This window comes from Dipodomys ordii, unplaced genomic scaffold (assembly GCF_000151885.1).
Source record: "Dipodomys ordii isolate 6190 unplaced genomic scaffold, Dord_2.0 Scaffold135, whole genome shotgun sequence".
Lineage (NCBI taxonomy): Eukaryota > Metazoa > Chordata > Mammalia > Rodentia > Heteromyidae > Dipodomys > Dipodomys ordii.
In genome coordinates, this window is record NW_012267351.1 from 3,990,213 (window position 1) to 4,009,599 (window position 19,387).

The window sequence follows — 19,387 nt, forward strand, 5'->3', positions numbered from 1 at the left end:
AAAAAAATTAGTCATAAGCCAGGCACTGGTGGCTCATGCCTGTAATTCTAGCTACCCAGGAGACTGAGATCTGAAGATCACAGTTTTATTCCAGCTCAAGCAGGAAGTGTGTGGGACTCTTATCTCCAATTAATCCTCAGAAAACCAGAAATTGCACTGTGGCTTAAAGAGCTAGAGAACTAGCCTTGAGCAAAAGAGCTCAGGAACAGCATCTCTACACCTGCAAAAAAAAAAAAAAAAAATCAGTCATAGCAATGTGCTGTTGGCTCATGCCTATTTTCTTAGTTATTTAGGAGGCTGAAATCTGAGAATCATGTTTCAAAGCCAGTGGAGCAGAAAAATCCATGAATCTTATATCCAATTAACCAACAAAAAGCCAGAAGTGGAGCTGTAGCACAAGTAATAAGAACACTAGATTTGTGTAAAAAAGCCAAGTAAGAGCAGGAGGTCCTAGTTCTGGTACAAAAAGAAAAAGAATGCTGGACACTGGTGGCTCACACCTGTCCTAGCTACAGAGGAGGCTGAGATCTGAGGATCATGGTTCAAAGCCAGCCTGGGCAGAAAAGTCCGTGAGACTCTTATCTCCTTAACCACTACAAAACTGAAAATGGTGGTGTAGCTCAAGCGGTAGAGCGCTCGCCTTGAGCTGAAGAGTGCAGGGACAGCGCCCAGGCCCATAGTTTAAGCCCCACGACCGACAAAAAAAAAAGAAAAAGAATTCAGTCCTTAGATCAGCATAGTAGTGTATGTCTATAATCCAAGCACTTGGGAAGCTGAGGCAAAAAGATTAGAGTTTCAGGCCAGCCTAGGCTACAGAGGAGCTCCTGTCTGAAAAACAAAAGATAAAGAAATCAGTGATTGGGGCTGGGAATGTGGCTTAGTGGTAGAGTGCTTGCCTAGCATGCATGATATCCTGGGTTTGATTCCCCCAGTACCACATAAACAGAAAAGGCCGGAAGTGGCTCTGTGGCTCAAGTGGTAGAGTGCTAGCCTTGAGCAAAAGAAGCTCAGGGACAGTGCCCAGGCCCTGAGTTCAAGCTCCAGGATTCTCTCCCCCGCCCCCCCCAAAAAAATCACTGATCAGATGTGATCTTACACTATAGCATTTCTCATGAGTCTTGCTTGAATGGTTATAGTTTTTACAGTGATTCCTGCCGGGCTAATTTCTGTTGTCAGGGGACACTGTAGGCTGCACCCTGCTCTGGGTGGAATGAGGAAGTCTCATGTTGCCAAATAGTTCTTGCTTGCTTAATCTGCAGAGAGTTGGGTTCTCCTGAACTGGAAACTGAACTTCTCTCCTTAGCATGAGGCACATTAAAACACAGGCAGAAGAGACTTGATTGGATGTGATGAGCAAAACAGAATAGTTAGAAGGAATACTGCCTGCCAAAAGCCTTCATTCTCCCTTGCTTTGTTTCCAGTGTAAGAGTGCACAACAACTTGAGCAGGAAAATGCGTGCTTACATTTGGTACATTTTCAAATTGAATTTAATGAATCCTATAAAGGAAGTGGTCACCAGGGGACGTAATTTGATTCTGAAGCTTAGAGTTGGTTGATTAAAAAGCTCTTATTCACTTTCAAGATGTAATTTCAAAACCCTTCATGTTTTCACTTGCTTGGCCTTATCTCTTTTTCTATTTAGGCCAAAGTGAACAACTCCAGCCTGATTGGACTAGGGTACACTCAAACCCTAAAGCCAGGTATGTCTTAACTCCTGTGAGAAGTCAGTTCTCTGTTAAAAAAATGGGGTGCTGGGTTGCTGATATATGCTATTGCTTAGAAAATGCCTGTAGTAGGATAATTGTAAAGGAATTTTTTTTTTTTTTGGTTGGTTGTGGGGCTTAAACTCAGGGCCTGGGTGCTCTCCCTGACCTCTTTTTGTTCAAGACTGATACTCTATCACTTGAGCCACATAGCTCAAGGTTTTTTTGGTGGTTAATTGGAGGTAACTCTCACAAACTTTCCTGCCTGGGTTGTCTTTGAACTGCAATCCTCAGATCTCAGCTTCCTGAGTATGATTACAGGTGTGAGCTGCTGGCACCAAGATACGTTTTTTGGGGGGCTATTTTCTCCTGTCCTTTCTTTGCAGTGTATAAAATATGTGGTATTTATCTCTAATAGGTGCTCACAACTAGCTTATAAATCATCACATTGCCCAAAGACAATAAAATAAAATGAGTGGTTTGCAGCTGTTCTGCACCGCTGGCTAGGCCAGTCCGTGGTGTGTGAGAGATCCAGGAGCACCACCACCTTGAACCCTGTAAGGCTGACTAACATAATGTTGGAATCAAGTTGCCTTTGGGAGAATTAGCCCGTTAAATTTAAGATTACAAACTACTCACAGGACATTCATTATGTTTATGTGTGCATGCACGCTGTGCATGTATGCACACTCTGTGAAGGTGACTGCCAAGCCTCAGGCCTGATTCAGGGTTGGACTTTCCTCTCGGGATGATTGTGCAAGCGGTAAACTGTGTGGTATCAGCGAGAGACAGACTAAATTGCTGTAGTGAGACAATGAGAGGGAAAAAAAAGTGGGAGGCCCAGAAGTGTATCTGGGTAGATTCTCTGCTCTGTGGAACAGGGCTAGTTGTTATGTAAGTTCCTGCTAGGACATCTGCTGGTCAAATGGCATTCTAAAATGAGCAGCACAAGAGTCAGGTAGTTTGGCTTTGACCAATCATGTCTGGAGCAAGTTCTGAATTTGGGGTTAACTTCTCTTTTGTTTCCTCCATCTTTTCCCCTTTATTCTCTCTGGCTTCTGCCCTGCAGGTATCAAACTGACGCTGTCAGCTCTGCTGGATGGCAAAAATGTCAACGCCGGCGGCCACAAGCTTGGTCTAGGACTGGAATTTCAAGCATAAATGAATACTGTACAATCGTTAATTTTAAGCAGCATAGCTACCTTCAGAATTTAGTGTACCTTTTAATGTTGTCTGTTTGGGATGCAAGAATGCTAAATATTATGTTAGATCTCCAGGTTTAAAGATGATTCAGCTTTAAGGTGTTACAGAAGAAACCCGATTCCAAAAAAGATCCTTTCAGCTGTAGCATGGGGAGAACTTAGTAGCTCCTCTAAAGATGCCAGGTTTCTTCGTTTTTAAATCTAGGAATTGCGGCAAATGGAAACTAATAATGAACTGTAGGCTCCTTGTTAATCTGTATTGAGTCAGTGAATGAAATTGTGACTTCCTGAGATTCGAACCTTGCTCTCCTTAACTCTTATTGATGAGAAGTTCTCATTGCTCGATGGTGTGTAAGACTCATTTGAAAAGGACTTTTTCAGACAGATCTTCATGCCCCAGTTTCCACCCTCGCCCATCATCCAACCTCTTTTACAACCAAAAGTAGTCAGCAGGGTGTGTTAGTTATTTCTTTTCGTGCCATTTTTGGGTGGAGAGGGTGGGTATGATGAAGCCAATAATTCAGGACATAATTCTTTTTCGTGTTGTGGTTTTTCTTTTCACCCTTGCACGGAGTTTGAAATCACTTCCAGGAGCTCCAGAGACACACTGGAAAGAGCCTGTGTGACTGTAATCACATGGTGACAACACTAAATTGGACTTGTTATATTCTCACCACTCAATTTATTTTTTAGCAAGTTAATGGGTACATTATAGAGTCTTCCATTTTGTGTGGAATTAGGTCCTTCCCCTTCCAATGCTGTAATTAACATCACTTAAAATAAAACTTGAATAAAATATTGAAACCTCACCCTCCTGTTGTCATTATTAATAAAAATAGAAATGAACAGAGCATTGGTTTTGATTTATTCGTTGTTCCCTTATTGTTTTTTCTCTCATTATACAAAAGACTATATACCTGTTAGGGTTGTGAGTTGTTTTTTTTTTGTTGTTGTTGTTGTGTTTTTTTGGTCAGTTGTGGGGCTTGAACTCAGAGCTGGATGCTGTTCTTGAGCTTTTTTGCTGAAGGCTGGTGCTGTACCACTTGGAGCCACAGCACTACTTTCCTTTTTTTTTTTTTTGGTGGCCAATTGGAGATAAGAGTCTCATGGACTTTCCTGCCCTGCCTGGCTTTAAACTGTCATCCTCATTTCTCAGCCTCCTGAGTAGCTAGGATTATAGGTGTGAGCCACCAGCACCTGGCAGGATTGTGATTTTTGAGGCCAGACTGGGCTACATAGCCAGACCCTATTCCAAAGCAAATCATAAAACCTTCACTTGTTTATATTTTTTGCAGGAGCCTGGGCAGGTGTGTGGGCTCTGCTCCGGTTCTCATAATGCTTGAAACTGGGTTGCCAACTAAGTTTTGTTCTCATCAGCAAAATGCTTGACATCCTCCACATGGTTTAGCAGGAGTCCTTTTTTGGTTGTAGCGTAGAAGTCCTTATTTCCTTGTCAACAGCTCAGGACCATTCTCTGGGCCTGGAGCACACCAGAATGTTATCTTTATATCTAGTATGAAGAATATAAAAACTGCTCCTGTCTAATTCCTCTTATACTTGAAATCTCTTCCAGGAAGATCTCATCCTTTTTTCTTTATGTGTCAGTACTCAGAGCTTTATGCTCTCAGCTTTCTTGCTCACAGCTGGTGCTCTACCACTTGAACCATACATCTGGTAAAGGATTTTTTTTGCTAGTTAATTGTAGAGGGAGTGACAAGGACTTTTTCTGGTTTCTAGCTCTCAGCCTTCTGCATATCCAGGATTACAGGAATGAGCCATTACCTTGTCCCCCTTCCCCCCACCCCTTTTTTTGTTGTTGGTTGTGGGCTTGAACTCTGGGCCTGGGTGCTATCCCTCAGCTCTTCAACTCAAGGTGAGTGCTCTACCACTTGGGCCACAGCACCACTTGTGTTTTTCTGGTAGTTAATTGGAGATAAGAATCTCATGGACTTTCCTGCCTGGGCTGGCTTTGAACTGCGATCCTCAGGTGGCTAGGATTACAGGCGTAAGCCACTGGCACCTGGCTACCTTGTCCCTTTTAAGGGCTGATTAGATTAGGCATTCTCCCTACTCCCAAGGATGATTTTCTCTTCCAGAAAGTTAAGTGCTTGGTGAAGTAACCTAATCAGGTATAAAAAACCCATTATATTCATAAGTTTCTACCAGTAGGCCACAGCCAGGGGTCATTTTGGAGTTTGCTCTAGAAGTTCACATACATGCAAATTAAATTTATGTTCGTGTAAATTTGTCCATTTTAATGGTCCTGATACACGTTTTTTTGTCTTCAGCTGAATATGGTGTGTGTGTGTGTGTAAGCATACATCAACATCTGATAGTCACATTTAGAAATAACAGCTGTTATCCCTCTGAGTCTGACACTCCCTGATTTAAAATTAACTTGATTGTAGAATTTCATCCATAATGCCAGTGATTTCTACCTGCACATTGTCCAACCTCAACAAATAACTCCATTTTTGCTTTTAGGCAGATTTTTTTTTTGGGGGGGGGTACTGGGGCTTGAACTCAGGGCCTGGGCACAGTCCCTGATCTGCTTTTGTTCAAGGCTAGCACTCTGCCACTTGATCCTCAGTGCCACTTCTGGCTTTTTCTTTGTATGTGGTACTAAGAAATCAAACCCAGGGCTTCATGTATGCAAGCACTCTACCACTAGGCCACATTCCCAGACCCTGAATTTTTTTTTTTTACTTTTTTGATGTTTGAAAGTGGTATTTCTAAAGTGTCAGAGCTTTGTGAGGTGGCTCATGCTACTTGGTAGGCTGAGATCAGGAGTCAGAAACAAGGCTAGCCTGGGTAAAAGCAGACCCCAATATGCTGAGTATGGTGGCTTATCTTCCCAGTTATTTGGTAAGCATAAATAGACTGCAGTCCTGGCTGGACTAGCATACAAGACCCTATCTCAAAATTGACCAAAGCCAAAAGGGCTGGGTGCATGGCTCAAGTGATAGCCTGTCTAATAAGCTCAAGGCCCTGAGTTTAAACCCTAATACTTCCCAAAGAAGAAAAAATTATCAGATTTTTAGTATTTTGTTAAGCTGTCCAGAAACTGTGTTTATCATAATGTCATCAGGCTTATAAGGACATGCAGCTGTTATATTTTGAAATATACATATATATATTTATATATAAGGGTCCTCTGAATATGAGAACATCTTTTACATACAAGTTATTTATTATATGCCTATTGTATGCAGTGTGTTGTGATATATCACCATGCAAAACATTCATTAAAAGATTTGAGGCAAATTTGTTATGGGGACAAATGAGCAAAGTATCAAAGAAGAGGACTGCAGTGTGTTAAATTTATAACAGCCTTCTTCAAGTCTGAAACAATCTCCAAACAAGTAGAAGTTAGGACTGAAGCGGCTTATTCCTGAAAATGAATGGTGTTTTCTGTCTAAAACTCCTGGGCACTTGGCAAGATTATGTGCTTTGGCTAACCTGGAGGGTTGCAGTAAGGGCAACATTCCCTCAAAGGGCTCGTGGTAGACTTGTGAAAATGAGATGAATGACTTCTTAGTTTTCTTAACAAGAGTTTATGTGTTTCTGTGCTGTCCTGGGGCCAGATAAATGGTGTGGGGAAACCTGATTGGGAACACAGGCCCTTCTCTGTAGAGGTAGCTCCGTTGTCTTTGGGGACAGCAGCACTCTTCTGAGGAAATGACACAGGGCTGTGGACACAATAAATATGGACTTTGTGCTACATTGATTTCCTGAAAATTGATGAATGGAAGCTTGTAGGTGTTTATGAAGGAAACATTCACAGAACATGCTGAACAAAAGCATTGTGTCAGGGCCCTAACCAAACTTCTTGGGAGTTTCTAAATCTTCATCTAGCAAGGCTTTTAGCTTACAAAATTTAAACTGCAATAGGAGTGTATTTTAGGAAGTCTGGAAGCTAGTTTTCAGGATTTCCTTCCCTGGTTTCCCTTCATAAACATATACATGTGTATATGTATATGTATAAACATATACATGCGTGCGTATTATATATATTATTATCATATACATGGTTTATAATTAGGTAACTATATAAACTAATAACTAATCAACTATAGCTATATATAACTTAACCGTATACGTAGAACAAATATATACTTGCCATCTTAGGTAATGTATTCTTTACATTATAGTCTCCCTCACCAGGAAGTAAACTGCATACGCTTGGGGTTCATTCACTGTTGCACCCGAAATATGAACTGAGTATTTGTTGAGATAATAAATGGCTGCAGGGGAGGCTAAGAATGATTAAAATTCCATCACTTACGTGTGTCCTCCATCGACATTTTCCTTGCTTTTACCTTTTGTGGCGGAAGGCGAGTTCGCTCCCGCCAGTGACCCGTCACGTGGGAGGCAGACCGGCGCCCTTTCAGCGGCTCCGGCACCACGTCATCACGCTGGGACGTTAGACGGCTCGGGCGCGGCGCCTTACGCATGTCCGGCGTCATGACGCAGAACCTAGCAACAGCGCTGGTTCCCGGCTGGTTCCGTTATGGCGGCTGCCGCCCTGGGGAAGATGAGAGGGGCCATGCCAACCAACCTGCTGCCGGTGTTGGGCATCCGGGTCCCCGGCGGGCTGGCGGGGCCGCTCGTCCTGGCGCTCCTGTTGGCTTCTGCCGTGCCAGCTGGTAAAGGGGACGCGGTGGCCCGACGGGCGTGAGGAGACGGCGAGGGCCGGGGCGCGGGGTCGGTCGGGAGCCGGGCCGGGCCGGGGAAGGCGCTTCCGGATGTCCCGAGCGGACCGAGCGGTCTCTGGGCGGCCGGGGCGAGGGGCGGGTGCGGGGGGGGGGGCGGAGGGGGGCTAGTGGGGTGGGGAGAGGTCCGAGATGGTGGGATTTCCCAAGGCCTGAGAGGACAGGTGAGGAGATGTACGGAGAGGGGGGAGTGGCGGCGGCGTCCCGAGCCTCTTGACCCAATAGCGATCGTGGAAATCTCCAGTTTATTTTCATTGATTGATTGATTGATTGATTTTTTTGTGCTGGACCTCCCGAGGCTCGAACTCAAAAATCCTAAACTCCACATGCATTAGGCACAAAGGAGGATGATTTAAGCCTGGAGCTGGTGGCTCACGCCTGTCATCCTAATTACACCCCAAGGCTGAGATCGGAGGATCAGGATTCAAAGCCCGCCTAGGCAGGAAAGTCTGTGAGACTCTTTATCTCCACTGAACCACCAGAAAACTGCAAGTGGCGCTGTGGCTCCAAGTGGTAGAGCGCTGGCCTTGAGCAGAAAATGCTGAGGGACAGCGCCCAGAGGCCCTGAGTTAAATCCCCTCGACTACGACCACTACCACCACCAAGAAGAATAAACCTGCTATAAACATTGGTGTATGGGTTTCTGCCTTAACGTGCATTTTTATTTCTCTGGGATAAATGTCCAAGAGTAAAATTTTGACTTAGATGCTAGTTGCGTAGATAAGTTTTGTTTTTGTTTTTTTTTGACATGCTTCTAAATTGTTTTCCAGAGTGGTTATTTTGTTTTGCCTTCCCACCAGTAACAAGTTTTCTCTTCATCCTCACCACCTTTTGATATTGTCATTATTAGGTTTTATTTTAGCCAGGCTGATAGATACGTAGCAATTGTGATTTTAATTTCTTTTGTTGAGATTAATTGGAAGTAAGAGTCTCATGGACTGTCCTGTCTGAGCTGGCTTTGAACTGCTATCTTTTGGGATATGATACCAGTGATGTGTGAGCTGGGAATGTGGCTTAGTGATAGAGTGTTTGCCTAGCACACATGATACCCTGGGTTCAATTCCTCAATACCACATACACAGAAAAAGCCAGAAGTGGCACTGTGGCTCAAGTGGTAGAGGGCTAGCCTTGAGCAGAAGAAGTTCGGTGACAGTGCCCAGGCCCTGAGTTCAAGCCCCAGGACTGGCTACGAAACAAAACAAAAAATAAGTGATATTGGGGCTGGGAAGGTGGCTCAGTGGTAGAGTGTTTGCCTTGAATGCATGAGGCCCTGTGTTCGATTCCTCAGCACCACAGAAGCAGAAAAAGCTGGAAGTGGTGCTGTGGCTCAAGTGGTAGAGCGCTAGCCTTGAGCTGAGGAGCTGAGGAACAGCGCCCAGGCCCAGATTTCAGGCCCCAGGACCGACAGAAAAAAAAAAGAAAAACAAGTGATGGAAGACTTTTGTAATTATACAGCATTGATGAAAAGACTTTTTTTTTTGCTTCTCTTTTTTCTTCTCTCCTTAGACATTGAATATTCTAATGATTATTTAACATGTTAAAGAATGTTGAATTGTTACCCCCCTCCAGTCCCCCCCCCCCAAGTCCTGGGGCTTGAACTCAGGTCCTGGGCACTGTCCCTGAGCTGCTTTTGCTCAAGGCTACCACTCTACCACTTGAGCCACAGGGACACTTCCAGTGTTTTCTGTTTATGTGGTAGTGAGGAATTGAACCCAAGGCTTCATGGATGCTAGGCAAACACTCTACCACTAAGCCACATTCCCAGCCCAGAATTTTGTTTTTTGTTGGTCGTGGGGCTTAAATTCTGGGCTTGGGCGCTGTCCCTGTGCTCTTCAGCTCAAGGCGAGCGCTCTATGGCTTGAACCACAGCACCACTTCCAGCCCAGAATTGTTTATCATTGCTCTTACTAATGTGCTAAAAACAATGATCAATACTGTATTTATTGATACTTGCCTTCAGAATTATCAAAAATACTTCCTTGTTACTTAAGTATGACTCTTGGAAATCAGTAGCCTTAAGTGCCATTAATATGAACTTAATATCATAAGAAGTTATCAGCAGAGTAATGACTAAAATTTGGAAAATGCCATAATAGTCTATTTTATTACTGGTTTGCTTTTTTTTTTTTTTTTTGTCGGTTGTGGGGCTTGAACTCTGGGCCTGGGCGCTGTCCTTCGGCTCTTCAGCTCAAGGCTAGCGCTCTACCACTTGAGCCACAGGGCCACTTCCAGCTTTTTTTTTCCTGCTTCTGTGGTGCTGAGGAATCGAACCCAGGGCCTCATGCATGCAAGGCAAACACTCTACCACCGAGCTACCTTCCCAGACCTAGAACAGACTTTTTTAGATAAGTTTTTTTTTTTAATTTCTTTATTGAGATTGTGGTTACATAAGTTTCATAATACTGTGGGATAGTGATACTTAGCTAAAGTCACAAACACATTTTAACCTTCACAAGGCAAATTGTTATCATCATGGCCTATAAGGCTTGTGAACTCCACAAACTTTGACAGTACACTATTTCTTCCAAACAGGGTGATATGTACATTTCCTTTTGCTTAGTGTAAGCTGTTCCTTCTTTCTCATTCCTTCCCTCCCATAGCTGCCCATGAGTGGCTTATTTTCATCACTGTCCAGTGTAGCTGATGGGCCCCTCTGCTGTATTTTTTTTCACCTGTTAACCTCTGATCTTTAGACAAGTTTTTAAGTTCACATAAAAACAAATATACAAAGAGTATTCGGATATCTGTATATGCCCTTCACAGTTTGCCTTAGTTCTCAGCCTCCTGAGTAGCTAGGATTACAGGCATGAGACCCCAGTGCCTGGCTTGTGGTTTTAATTTGTGTCCCTAATGGTTAATTTTTTTCATGTACTGTAAGCATTATGCCCACCTTTGTTCCTCAGCTCCACCCAGACCTGAGCTCCTCCCTGCCCTCAGTTCCTGCCATACAGCTGTATCCTCCCTTTCTCCACCCAGACCCACCTGAACTCCCATCTACCTCACTTCCTATCCCAGACCTCACTACTATCTAGATAGTGGAGGCTGCCATGTGCGTTCTCTCCGGGGCACATATGGCTCCTCTAATAAACCTTGTAATAATCTTTCTTCTGTGCCTGCCTGCCTCCGCAAGGTCCCCTGGGATGGATGTGATGGATCCTTTTGTGTACTTCAGTAAACGCACTGTGCTGAATAGGTAGCAGCACAGTAAAATAATTTATCTGTTTTGGTGCCATTTCCTATACCTAGATTGCCTTTCTCAATCTTAAAATTTGTCTAGTTGTCACTTAGCTTTCAATTTCTAATTCTTGTCTTTTAGGATTTTTCTCCTGCTTCCTTTGTATCATTTTTTCTTTTAAATTTGAAGGAAGGAGTCTTTCAGTTCAAATATCATTTAGAAATGATATCTATAGCAGCTTATAGCTTCTCTCTCTGTCTCTCTTTCTTTCCAGTTCTAGGGTTTGAACTCAAGGCCTAGGTGCTGTCCTTGAGCCTCTTTGTGCTCAAGGCTAACATTTACCACTTGCTTTACCACTTGAGCCACAGCACCACTTCCAGCTTTTTCTCAATAGTTTATTGGAGATAAACTTTCCTGCCTGGGCTGACTTCTAACCTTAATCCTCAGATCTCAGCCTCAAGAGTAACTAGGATTACAGGTGTGAGCCACCAGCCTCTGGCTATAGCTTAAGTTTGTTATATAGTGTTGAAAGTATTAGGTCCAAATTCCTTATCTTTTATTGGGTGATCTTAAATGGTGATGAAGTCCAGCCTCTGTTAAAGGAAAACAATGTGGGGATGGGCACTTAGATCTGACTCTTCTTCCAGTACAGGCTATGCTACAGATATTATGCTGCACATTGTTACTATCTGACAAAGCAACTGTCACTTAACAATAGCAGTAAGGGACCAGTTGTGGTAGTGAAATCCATGAGCCAGGCAGTCAAGAGACTAAAGAAATATAACAGATAGCCATTGAAATTTAACTACTTTGTAGAAAGTTATAACTCTTAGCAAAGAGGAATGCTTAGTGAAAAGGGGTACAGAAGCTTTTTGCTTAGTAGAGTTAAAGGTGGAGATTTTTATATAATGTTTTTCTTTATTTCCTATGTATTAGGAACAGAGCCCACTGGCCAACCTGTACAAAATACAGATATTTCTTCTTCAAACATGAATACTTTCTCACAGGAAAACAAAACCAAACCTTCTGTTTCTCAAATCAGTACCACTCTCCCTCCTCCAACTAGTACAGGAAAAAGTAGAGGAACATCCGTAGCTCCCCGTCCCTCACCTACTACCTCACTGTCCCAAGAGGAGGCTGAGAACAATGAAGATCCTAGCATGGAGGAGGAGGATCTTCTCACACTGAATAGTTCTCCATCTACCGTCAAAGACTCTCTGGACAATGGGGATTATGGAGAACCAGACTATGACTGGACCACCAGCCCCAGGGACGATGAGCCTGATGAGACTTTGGAAGAAAACAGGGGTTATATGGAAATCGAACAGTCAGTGAAATCTTTTAAGGCCCCATCCTCAGAAGTAGAAGAGGAAGATAGCCACTTCTTTTTCCACCTTATTATTTTTGCTTTTTGTATTGCTGTTGTTTATGTTACATATCACAACAAAAGGAAGGTAAGTTTGAGACTTTTTAAGTCCTTTTAGTTTTACTATCAGTTATTTTCAAATTATTTTTTAGTCAGGTTAAAAGTGGTGGTAAAAAGTTGGGTGTCTAATCAGTTTATAAACCTATGATATATTTGAACAAATTACAGACAATAGAGGAAGAATTAGGCTGGCAGCATAGCTCAAGTAGTAGAGCAACTGTGAGGCTCTCAGTTTAATCCCCATACTGCTAAAAGATAAAAAAAAAGTCATATTATTTCTTTGAACGGACAAAGTCAAAGCTCACTTGTGTGTGTGTGTGCATGTGTACATGGGTGCATGTGTTTTGAGACAAGATCTTTCTGTGTAGTCAAGGCTAGTCTAGAACCCATGATTCTCCTGCTTCAGCCTCCTGAGTCCTAAGATTATAGGTATGTGTCATTATACTTTGCTCCCTGGTGATTTTTTTTAAAATGGTTTATCTTATTTAGTATCACTGTTCCAGTGGAAATACTTGTGGAGCAAGAAAGTTTATTTACTAATTTTACCTTTTATTGTTGACCCCAATGATTTTGCAATAACTTTTCTGGTTATGAAAGTATTACGTGTTTATTTTATCTAATTAAGAAAATACAAGAGCTTAGTAAAATTTAGGCTGGGTATACTGGCACATATCTATACCCTAGCATTCAGGAGTTTATGGCTGGGGGATCATACATTTGAGACCAGTTTACATAGTGAATTCTAGTATAATCTGAACTACATAATGAGACCTGGTCTCAAGAAAATCAAAGAAAGGGCTGGGAATGTGGCTTAGTGGTAGAGTGCTTGTCTTGCATGCATGAAGCCCTGGGTTCGATTCTTCAGAACTACATAAACACCACATAAACAGAAAAAGCCAGAAGTGGTGCTGTGGTTCAAGTGGTTCAAATGGTAGAGTGCTAGCCTAGAGCAAAAGAAGTTCAAGGACAGTATTCAGGGGAAAAGAAAGAATTTAAGCAACTCATTACTATCTAGAGCATTATTAACATTTAATGTGTAGTGATGCTGTGGCTCAAGTGGTAGAGTGCTAGCCTTGAGCTGAATTGCTGAGGGACAGCGCCCAGGTCCAGAATTCAAGCCCCATGACCAACCAAAACAAAAAACAAGAAAAAAATGACTTTGGAGACATTGAGGAAAAATTGAATATAGCCTATACAACATTTAATGTGTTTCTAGTTTACAAAGATAAATATATATGTATGTTACAACTTTTAGATAGTTTGTTTTTGTGGGTTTTTTTTGTTTTTGTTTTGGTGCTAGTACTGGAGCTTGAACTTAGGTCTTTATGCCCTCCTTTGGCCTTTTCTTTCAAGACTGATGCTCTACCACTTGAGCCACATCTCCACTTGTGGCTTTAATTTACTGGTTAGTTGGAGATGAGTGTCACAGAGTTTTCAGCCTGGGCTTAGCTTTGAACCTGGATTCTCAGATTTCAGCTAGAATTATAGGTGTGAGCCACTATTTGCCCAGCTTCATATCTCATAGAGTTTTGTATTTTGATTTTTGTCTAATCATGAGCATTTTTCATAATATTTAAAAAGTGTGGTGAATCAATTCAGTTATTTTCCTATTAGACATTTAGGTTATTTCTCTTTTTGGTTCAGAAATAATATTGTGGTGAACATTTCTGTGCTGGTGTTTGTTTGTTTGGTTACATGAGGCAAAGGAGGCATAGATGGATGGTTCATTTAACATGAGGGCACAACTCATCACAGTCCCAGAGTTGAGCAGCTGAACATTTCAAAAGTCTTAGTGGGGAATGAAGCACATATTTCCTTTTTAATAGTTAGTGCTCAGGAAATCTTAGTTCTTGACTTGTAGCTTGCTTTGTGATTTCTGTTTTTTGTTGTTGTTGTTGTTGTTGATTGTGGAGCTTGAACTCTGGGCATGGGCACTGTCCCTGTGCTCTTTAGCTCAGGGCCAGAGCTCTCCCGCTTGAGCCACATAGCCACTTCAGGTTTTCTGGTGGTTAATTGGAGATAAGAGTCTCCCAGACTTTCTTGCCCGGGCTGGCCTTGAACTTTGATTCTCAGCCTCCTGAATAGTTAGGATTATAAGCAAGAGCCAGCAGCGCCCAGTGCGCGCGCACACACACACACACTCTCTCTCTCTCTCTTTCTTTCTTTCTCTCTCTCTCTCTCTTTCTCCCTTTCCTCTCTCTCTCTCCTCTCTCTTTTCTCTCTCTCTCCTCTCTCTCGTCCTGGGGCCTGGGCTCTATCCCTGAGCTTCTTTTGCTCAAGGCTAGCACTCTACCACTTGAGCCGCAGCGCCCCTTCTGGCTTTTTCTGCTTATGTGGTACTGAGGAATCGAACCCATTCCCCCTGGCTTTGTGATTTCTTGTAAGCCATCTTCCTCTGGAAGACCTTGATTTTGTTACTTGGAAATGAGAAAACTGGGCCAAATAATTTCAAAATGCCCCTCTACCTTTGAGAATCAGTGAATCTAACAATAGAAATCAGCAAAGAAACTGAGTTATTTGTGGTTACTGAGCTGTGTTCCTAGCTTTGTAAGTATTGGAGTCAGTGTTTGGTGCCTAGCTTTCTTTATTATGAACTCAGGCACTAGTGAAACACACAGGCTCCTGGGCTCCACCTCAGGTTCTAAGCTCAGGCTCTGAAGATAGAGCCAATCAATGAATGGAGTCTTCCCAAACCTTTTGAGTATCCTGACATTTCAGAAGCATTGTCTGATCTTGTTAGCAAGATAGAAAACAACATAGTATTTTTGATGTTACTTCATTTTTGTGATTGGGAATCTAGAAGAGAGACAGAGAAAGAGAGAAGGAGAGAACTTGCTACAAAAAGTTTTAATATATCTTCTGTTTTCTCTTTTGCATATCTAATTAATGTTATTTTATTCCAGATTTTCCTTCTAGTTCAAAGCAGGAAATGGCGGGATGGCCTTTGTTCCAAAACAGTGGAATATCATCGTCTAGACCAGAATGTTAATGAGGCTATGCCTTCTCTAAAGATTACCAATGATTATATTTTTTAAAGCACTGTGATTTGAGTTTGCTTATTATGTCATTTTATTTGCTTGACTTTTTATATATGATATTGTGCAGATGTTTGCCACAGGCATTTGGTACTTAAATGAGAGGTGGATCTCTCTTTTGCCTTGGTGCTTTGGAAATTAAATGTCACAAATACTTTTAGAGCTGAGTTAATCAGGTGTCCAAAGTATGAGTTAAGCATCACCTTATATTTACAGTTTTTATTATTTTCCATTTATTGTTTTTTCTGAAATTAATACTACTTGTAAAAGATTCCAAACTTAAAAAAAATTCTAACGTAGATAATACTGCTGATTCAGATCTACTCTTTGCCATCCAAATGCTATTTTTTAAAGCACTTATTTCTTATTGGTCCCACACTGTAAGTACAAGGGTATTATGTGTGATGATGTTTTGCATTAAAGTAATACTTTTTTTCTCTTAAGAGAACTCTGGATATTTTTAGGGAATTAAAACACAAAATAGTGATCTTGTTCAATCTGACCACAGTCTTAGGCAACACATTAAATATGTCAGAAACTCTGGCAAAAGAGAATATAGTTTGCAGTGAGCATAAGATAAAATATATTGATAGCAGTTTTTGGTTTGAATTACTGAATTAAATTTAGAGGTGGAAACTGTGATAAAGAACTAAATGCGTGAACAGTTAATTTTAGCAGTTCATTTGTAGCTCTGGTCTCAAAGGTTTCAAGCAATGGGAAGAGTTTAAAGTTACATTTGTTCACTTTGTTTCTTACTGTGTAATAAGATGGAATAAACTTTTAGGTCATTATCATTTAAATATATCATTTAAATAATATATATAGGCCTTTCAAATTAAAATTACTGGAAGTGGTTTGTATACTTAGAGGACATATATCCATACATACATAGTATACATTGTGTACACGTATATATGTATGTATACACGTATATATGTATGTATGTATGCACAATGATCTTCCCATGCCTATCTTGTTTTATTGTTGGTTGTTTACAGCAACTGGAAATTATTTACTATATTTCACTTTAGCCCGTGTTTCTATCATAAAGAATTGATCAGTATGTAAATATGTGATTTGAACCCTGTTGTCATGGAAACCTTATCTTTACTGTGTGCTAACCAAAGCCCAGAGGAGCCAGTGGTCACATGCTTTGGGTAGAGCTGGAGTAGCAGTGCCGTCCACCGTCCTCTCCAGCGGACAGCTGACTTTCAATAAGGGAAGCACAATGGATATACACCTGAACTGTTTTATTGCAGCAATTTTTTTCATATCTGAAATTGTATTATTTAATATTTTGAATAAGATTTTAAAAAATAAATGGCAAAGATATAAATCAGTGCTTTTCCAAGCATGTTTCATTTCACTGGCCATATGTAGTAGGAACAGCATAGTCCCACATCTGGGAGGAAGTGAGCTGAGTAGCCTGTAGTCCCTGTCAGCTGTAGAACCCTGCCTGCAAGGAATGCCACGTCCATTTCAGCAGTTTTCTTAGGCTTACTGCTGGGTGCTGACATGTATTGACACTTTAGCAAAGTAGCATCCTTGGCTCCCTTTTTCTAGAAGGCTGCCTCTGCCTGCAGGACCATTCTTGGTGCATCTAGGGCCATGTAGCACTGTATTTCTTCTTGCAGTTTGCGGTACAAGTTCCAATGCTGCCATCCAATGGCCTTTGGCTTGGAGCATCATGTCTAACATAGATTGAAAATGCTGCTGGACTGACAAGGTATTGGAGCTGCCAGAGGGGAGGAATTTAGAACCCACATTTGAGATGCCAACACTGAAGCACCTTACTCATCTATCTGTGATCTGCTCACATCTTCTAGATATGCTTTCTGGATAGACCAGTGTTCAGTGTTTGCCATGATGGCATAATGGGTTATCCCATAGTTTCTGTGTCTTAGCTGAAAAGGAAATAAACGTTGAAGATTTGTCCTGGCAGGCAGGCTGGCCTGTCTTGACTGGGTTTTAGGAATCAAGTTGTAGAAGTGTGCACAGGCTCTTTTGTGGAATGTATGACTTGCCTCACAGAGTGTTTGAGGACAGGATATGGCTGTTACTTCCTTCCTGCCTTCCAACTTGGTACTGCCTGGCATTTTTCCAGGCCTGAATTGGGGCTTGAACTCAGCCTAGGTGCTGTCCCTGAGCTTCTTTTGCTTAAAGCTAGCGCTCTACCACTTGAGCCACAAAGCCACTTCCTGATTTTTCTGTGTAGTTTATTGGAGATGAGTCTCATGGACTTTCCTGCCAGACTGGCTTTGAACCATGATCCTCAGATCTCAGCCTCTTGAGTAGCTAGGATTATAGGTGTGAGCCATTGGCAACAGGCTTGAATTGTTCTTTTTTTCTTTTTCTTTTTGGCTGGTAGTGGAGCCTGAACTCTGGGCGCTACCCTTCAGCTCTCCAGCTCAAGGCTAGCATTCTATCACTTGAGCCACAGTGCCACTTCCAGCCTTTTCTGCTTATGTGGTGCTGAGGAATCGAACCCAGGGCCTCATGCATGCAAGGCAAGCATTCTACCACTGAGCCACCTTCCCAGCCCCAGGCTTAAATTGTTTAGATAAAGTTTTTGAGAAACTAGATGCAGTGGGAACTAAGGCAGCCTTAGCTCTGCGCAGGATCACACATCTGGTCCTGGACACACCTGTACTTTGGGGATGAGGGCCAGGATATAGTATATCATACATTGTCCATACACCCACATTCCTACCAGACACTAATTCACACTGAAGTGCCATCTTTCCCCCCAAATCAGACCAGCTGCTCCCTGGTGAAGTAAAAGAGGTCACTTTTGTTGTTGTTGTTGTTTTGTGTGTGTGTGTGTGTGTGTGTGTGTGTGTGTGATATGTGTGAAGCGGGAATGGTAGCACTTCTGCTTTCTCAGCTTGGTTTGGTGCTGGAACCATTTGTTCTGGCTTCTGTATGAGGTAGCTCCATCTTATTGTGAAGACCAGATGTCTACCAGAGAACAGAAAAGGTTTGAGGTCTATCCAGTTTCAGCCAGAATATATGGGTTGGTGACTAATTGAATTTTATTCAACTAAATAAGAGAGGAGATGCCAAGACAGATTCCAGAAATGAACTAGGTACAATTTATGACATACCTTAGTAGTGTGATTTCCTGCTGTCTAGGCTAGTGAAGTGACTCGGTGGAAGTCTGATTTTAGTTAAGTAACATGTCCCCATGAGTTCTAAACCTGTCTTCCAGCTCCCCAGAGTCCTAGAATTGCTTGTGTCCATCAAAAAAGCTCTATATTGAAAGGCTCATTGCCCACTCCAGAATTCTTCATCTTCCATCCTCATTCCTTGACTCTAAAACCCTAAAATGCCTTCACTTGTCTGCTTGGAGCCACAGAGATGTTAGGTTCTGGGAATCTTTGACTTCCTAGATAACCTCCCTGGTCACATGCCCTTGTGTCAACCTAACAGCACAAATACATGAGATCCCCCTCAAGGGAGGCAGTATTGATTGAGCTGGATTCCCACTTTGGGTCTGATCCCCAAACCGAGTCTTCCCCAGGTCATTTTGCAGCCCCTAGAAAGGTCAACACAGGGAATGCACAAGGGTGTGGGGAAGAGAGGGTTGATCTTGATCTGAGCTTTTTGTATGGGTCTCATCTTGTACTATGGAAGAAGGGTGATTAACTCACAGAACTGTTGAGGAAAAGATGAATGTTTTTGAAAGGACTTTGTACATGAGGAGGCATTTACATTCACCTCACTGACCACGGATGAGTCAGCAGTAGCCTTAGACACAGAGAAGAGGGAGCTGGGGAGGGAATTGTGCAGGAGTGGCTCAAAGTCCTAGCTGCCTTCCCAACTTCTCCCCTTCCTATCCCCCCTCACCCCTCCACCCGCACTGGGGCTCTCTTGAGGTGCACAGCTTGTCAGAGCTGGGTTTATCCTGAGATATCCAGGATTCATGTCCCTGCTAAGTGACAGATGGAGCTACATTGGAGCTTCCCAACTATTTTCCCTGTTCATCCTTGAGTTTTTCCTGAAAAAAAAAAAAAAAAGGTGGGAATGTGGATTAGTGGTAGAGTGCTTGTCTAGCCTGCATGAAGCCCTGGGTTTGATTCCTCAGTACCACATACACAGAAAAAGCCAGAAGTGGCGCTGTGGCTCAAGTGGTA

The 19,387-nt window shown here is 42.3% G+C and overlaps 2 protein-coding genes across 2 annotated transcripts in view; both read left to right on the top strand.

The window, feature by feature from the left end:
* Positions 1–3,715, top strand: part of Vdac1 (voltage-dependent anion channel 1) — a 32,577-nt gene extending 28,862 nt beyond the window's left edge. The window contains exons 8-9 of the mRNA XM_013030965.1: positions 1,644–1,701; positions 2,774–3,715. Of these exons, the coding sequence (XP_012886419.1) occupies positions 1,644–1,701; positions 2,774–2,865 (150 nt within the window). The 3' untranslated portion in view covers positions 2,866–3,715. The remainder of the gene's footprint in view (positions 1–1,643; positions 1,702–2,773) is intronic.
* An 8,067-nt stretch (positions 3,716–11,782) lies between these two features.
* Positions 11,783–16,129, top strand: LOC105996715 (chromosome unknown open reading frame, human C5orf15). The gene is made up of 2 exons (XM_013030896.1): positions 11,783–12,247; positions 15,123–16,129. Exons 1-2 carry the CDS (start codon positions 11,783–11,785, stop codon positions 15,252–15,254), a joined length of 597 nt encoding a protein of 198 aa, XP_012886350.1. The 3' UTR covers positions 15,255–16,129.
* The last annotated feature ends 3,258 nt before the right edge of the window (positions 16,130–19,387 follow it).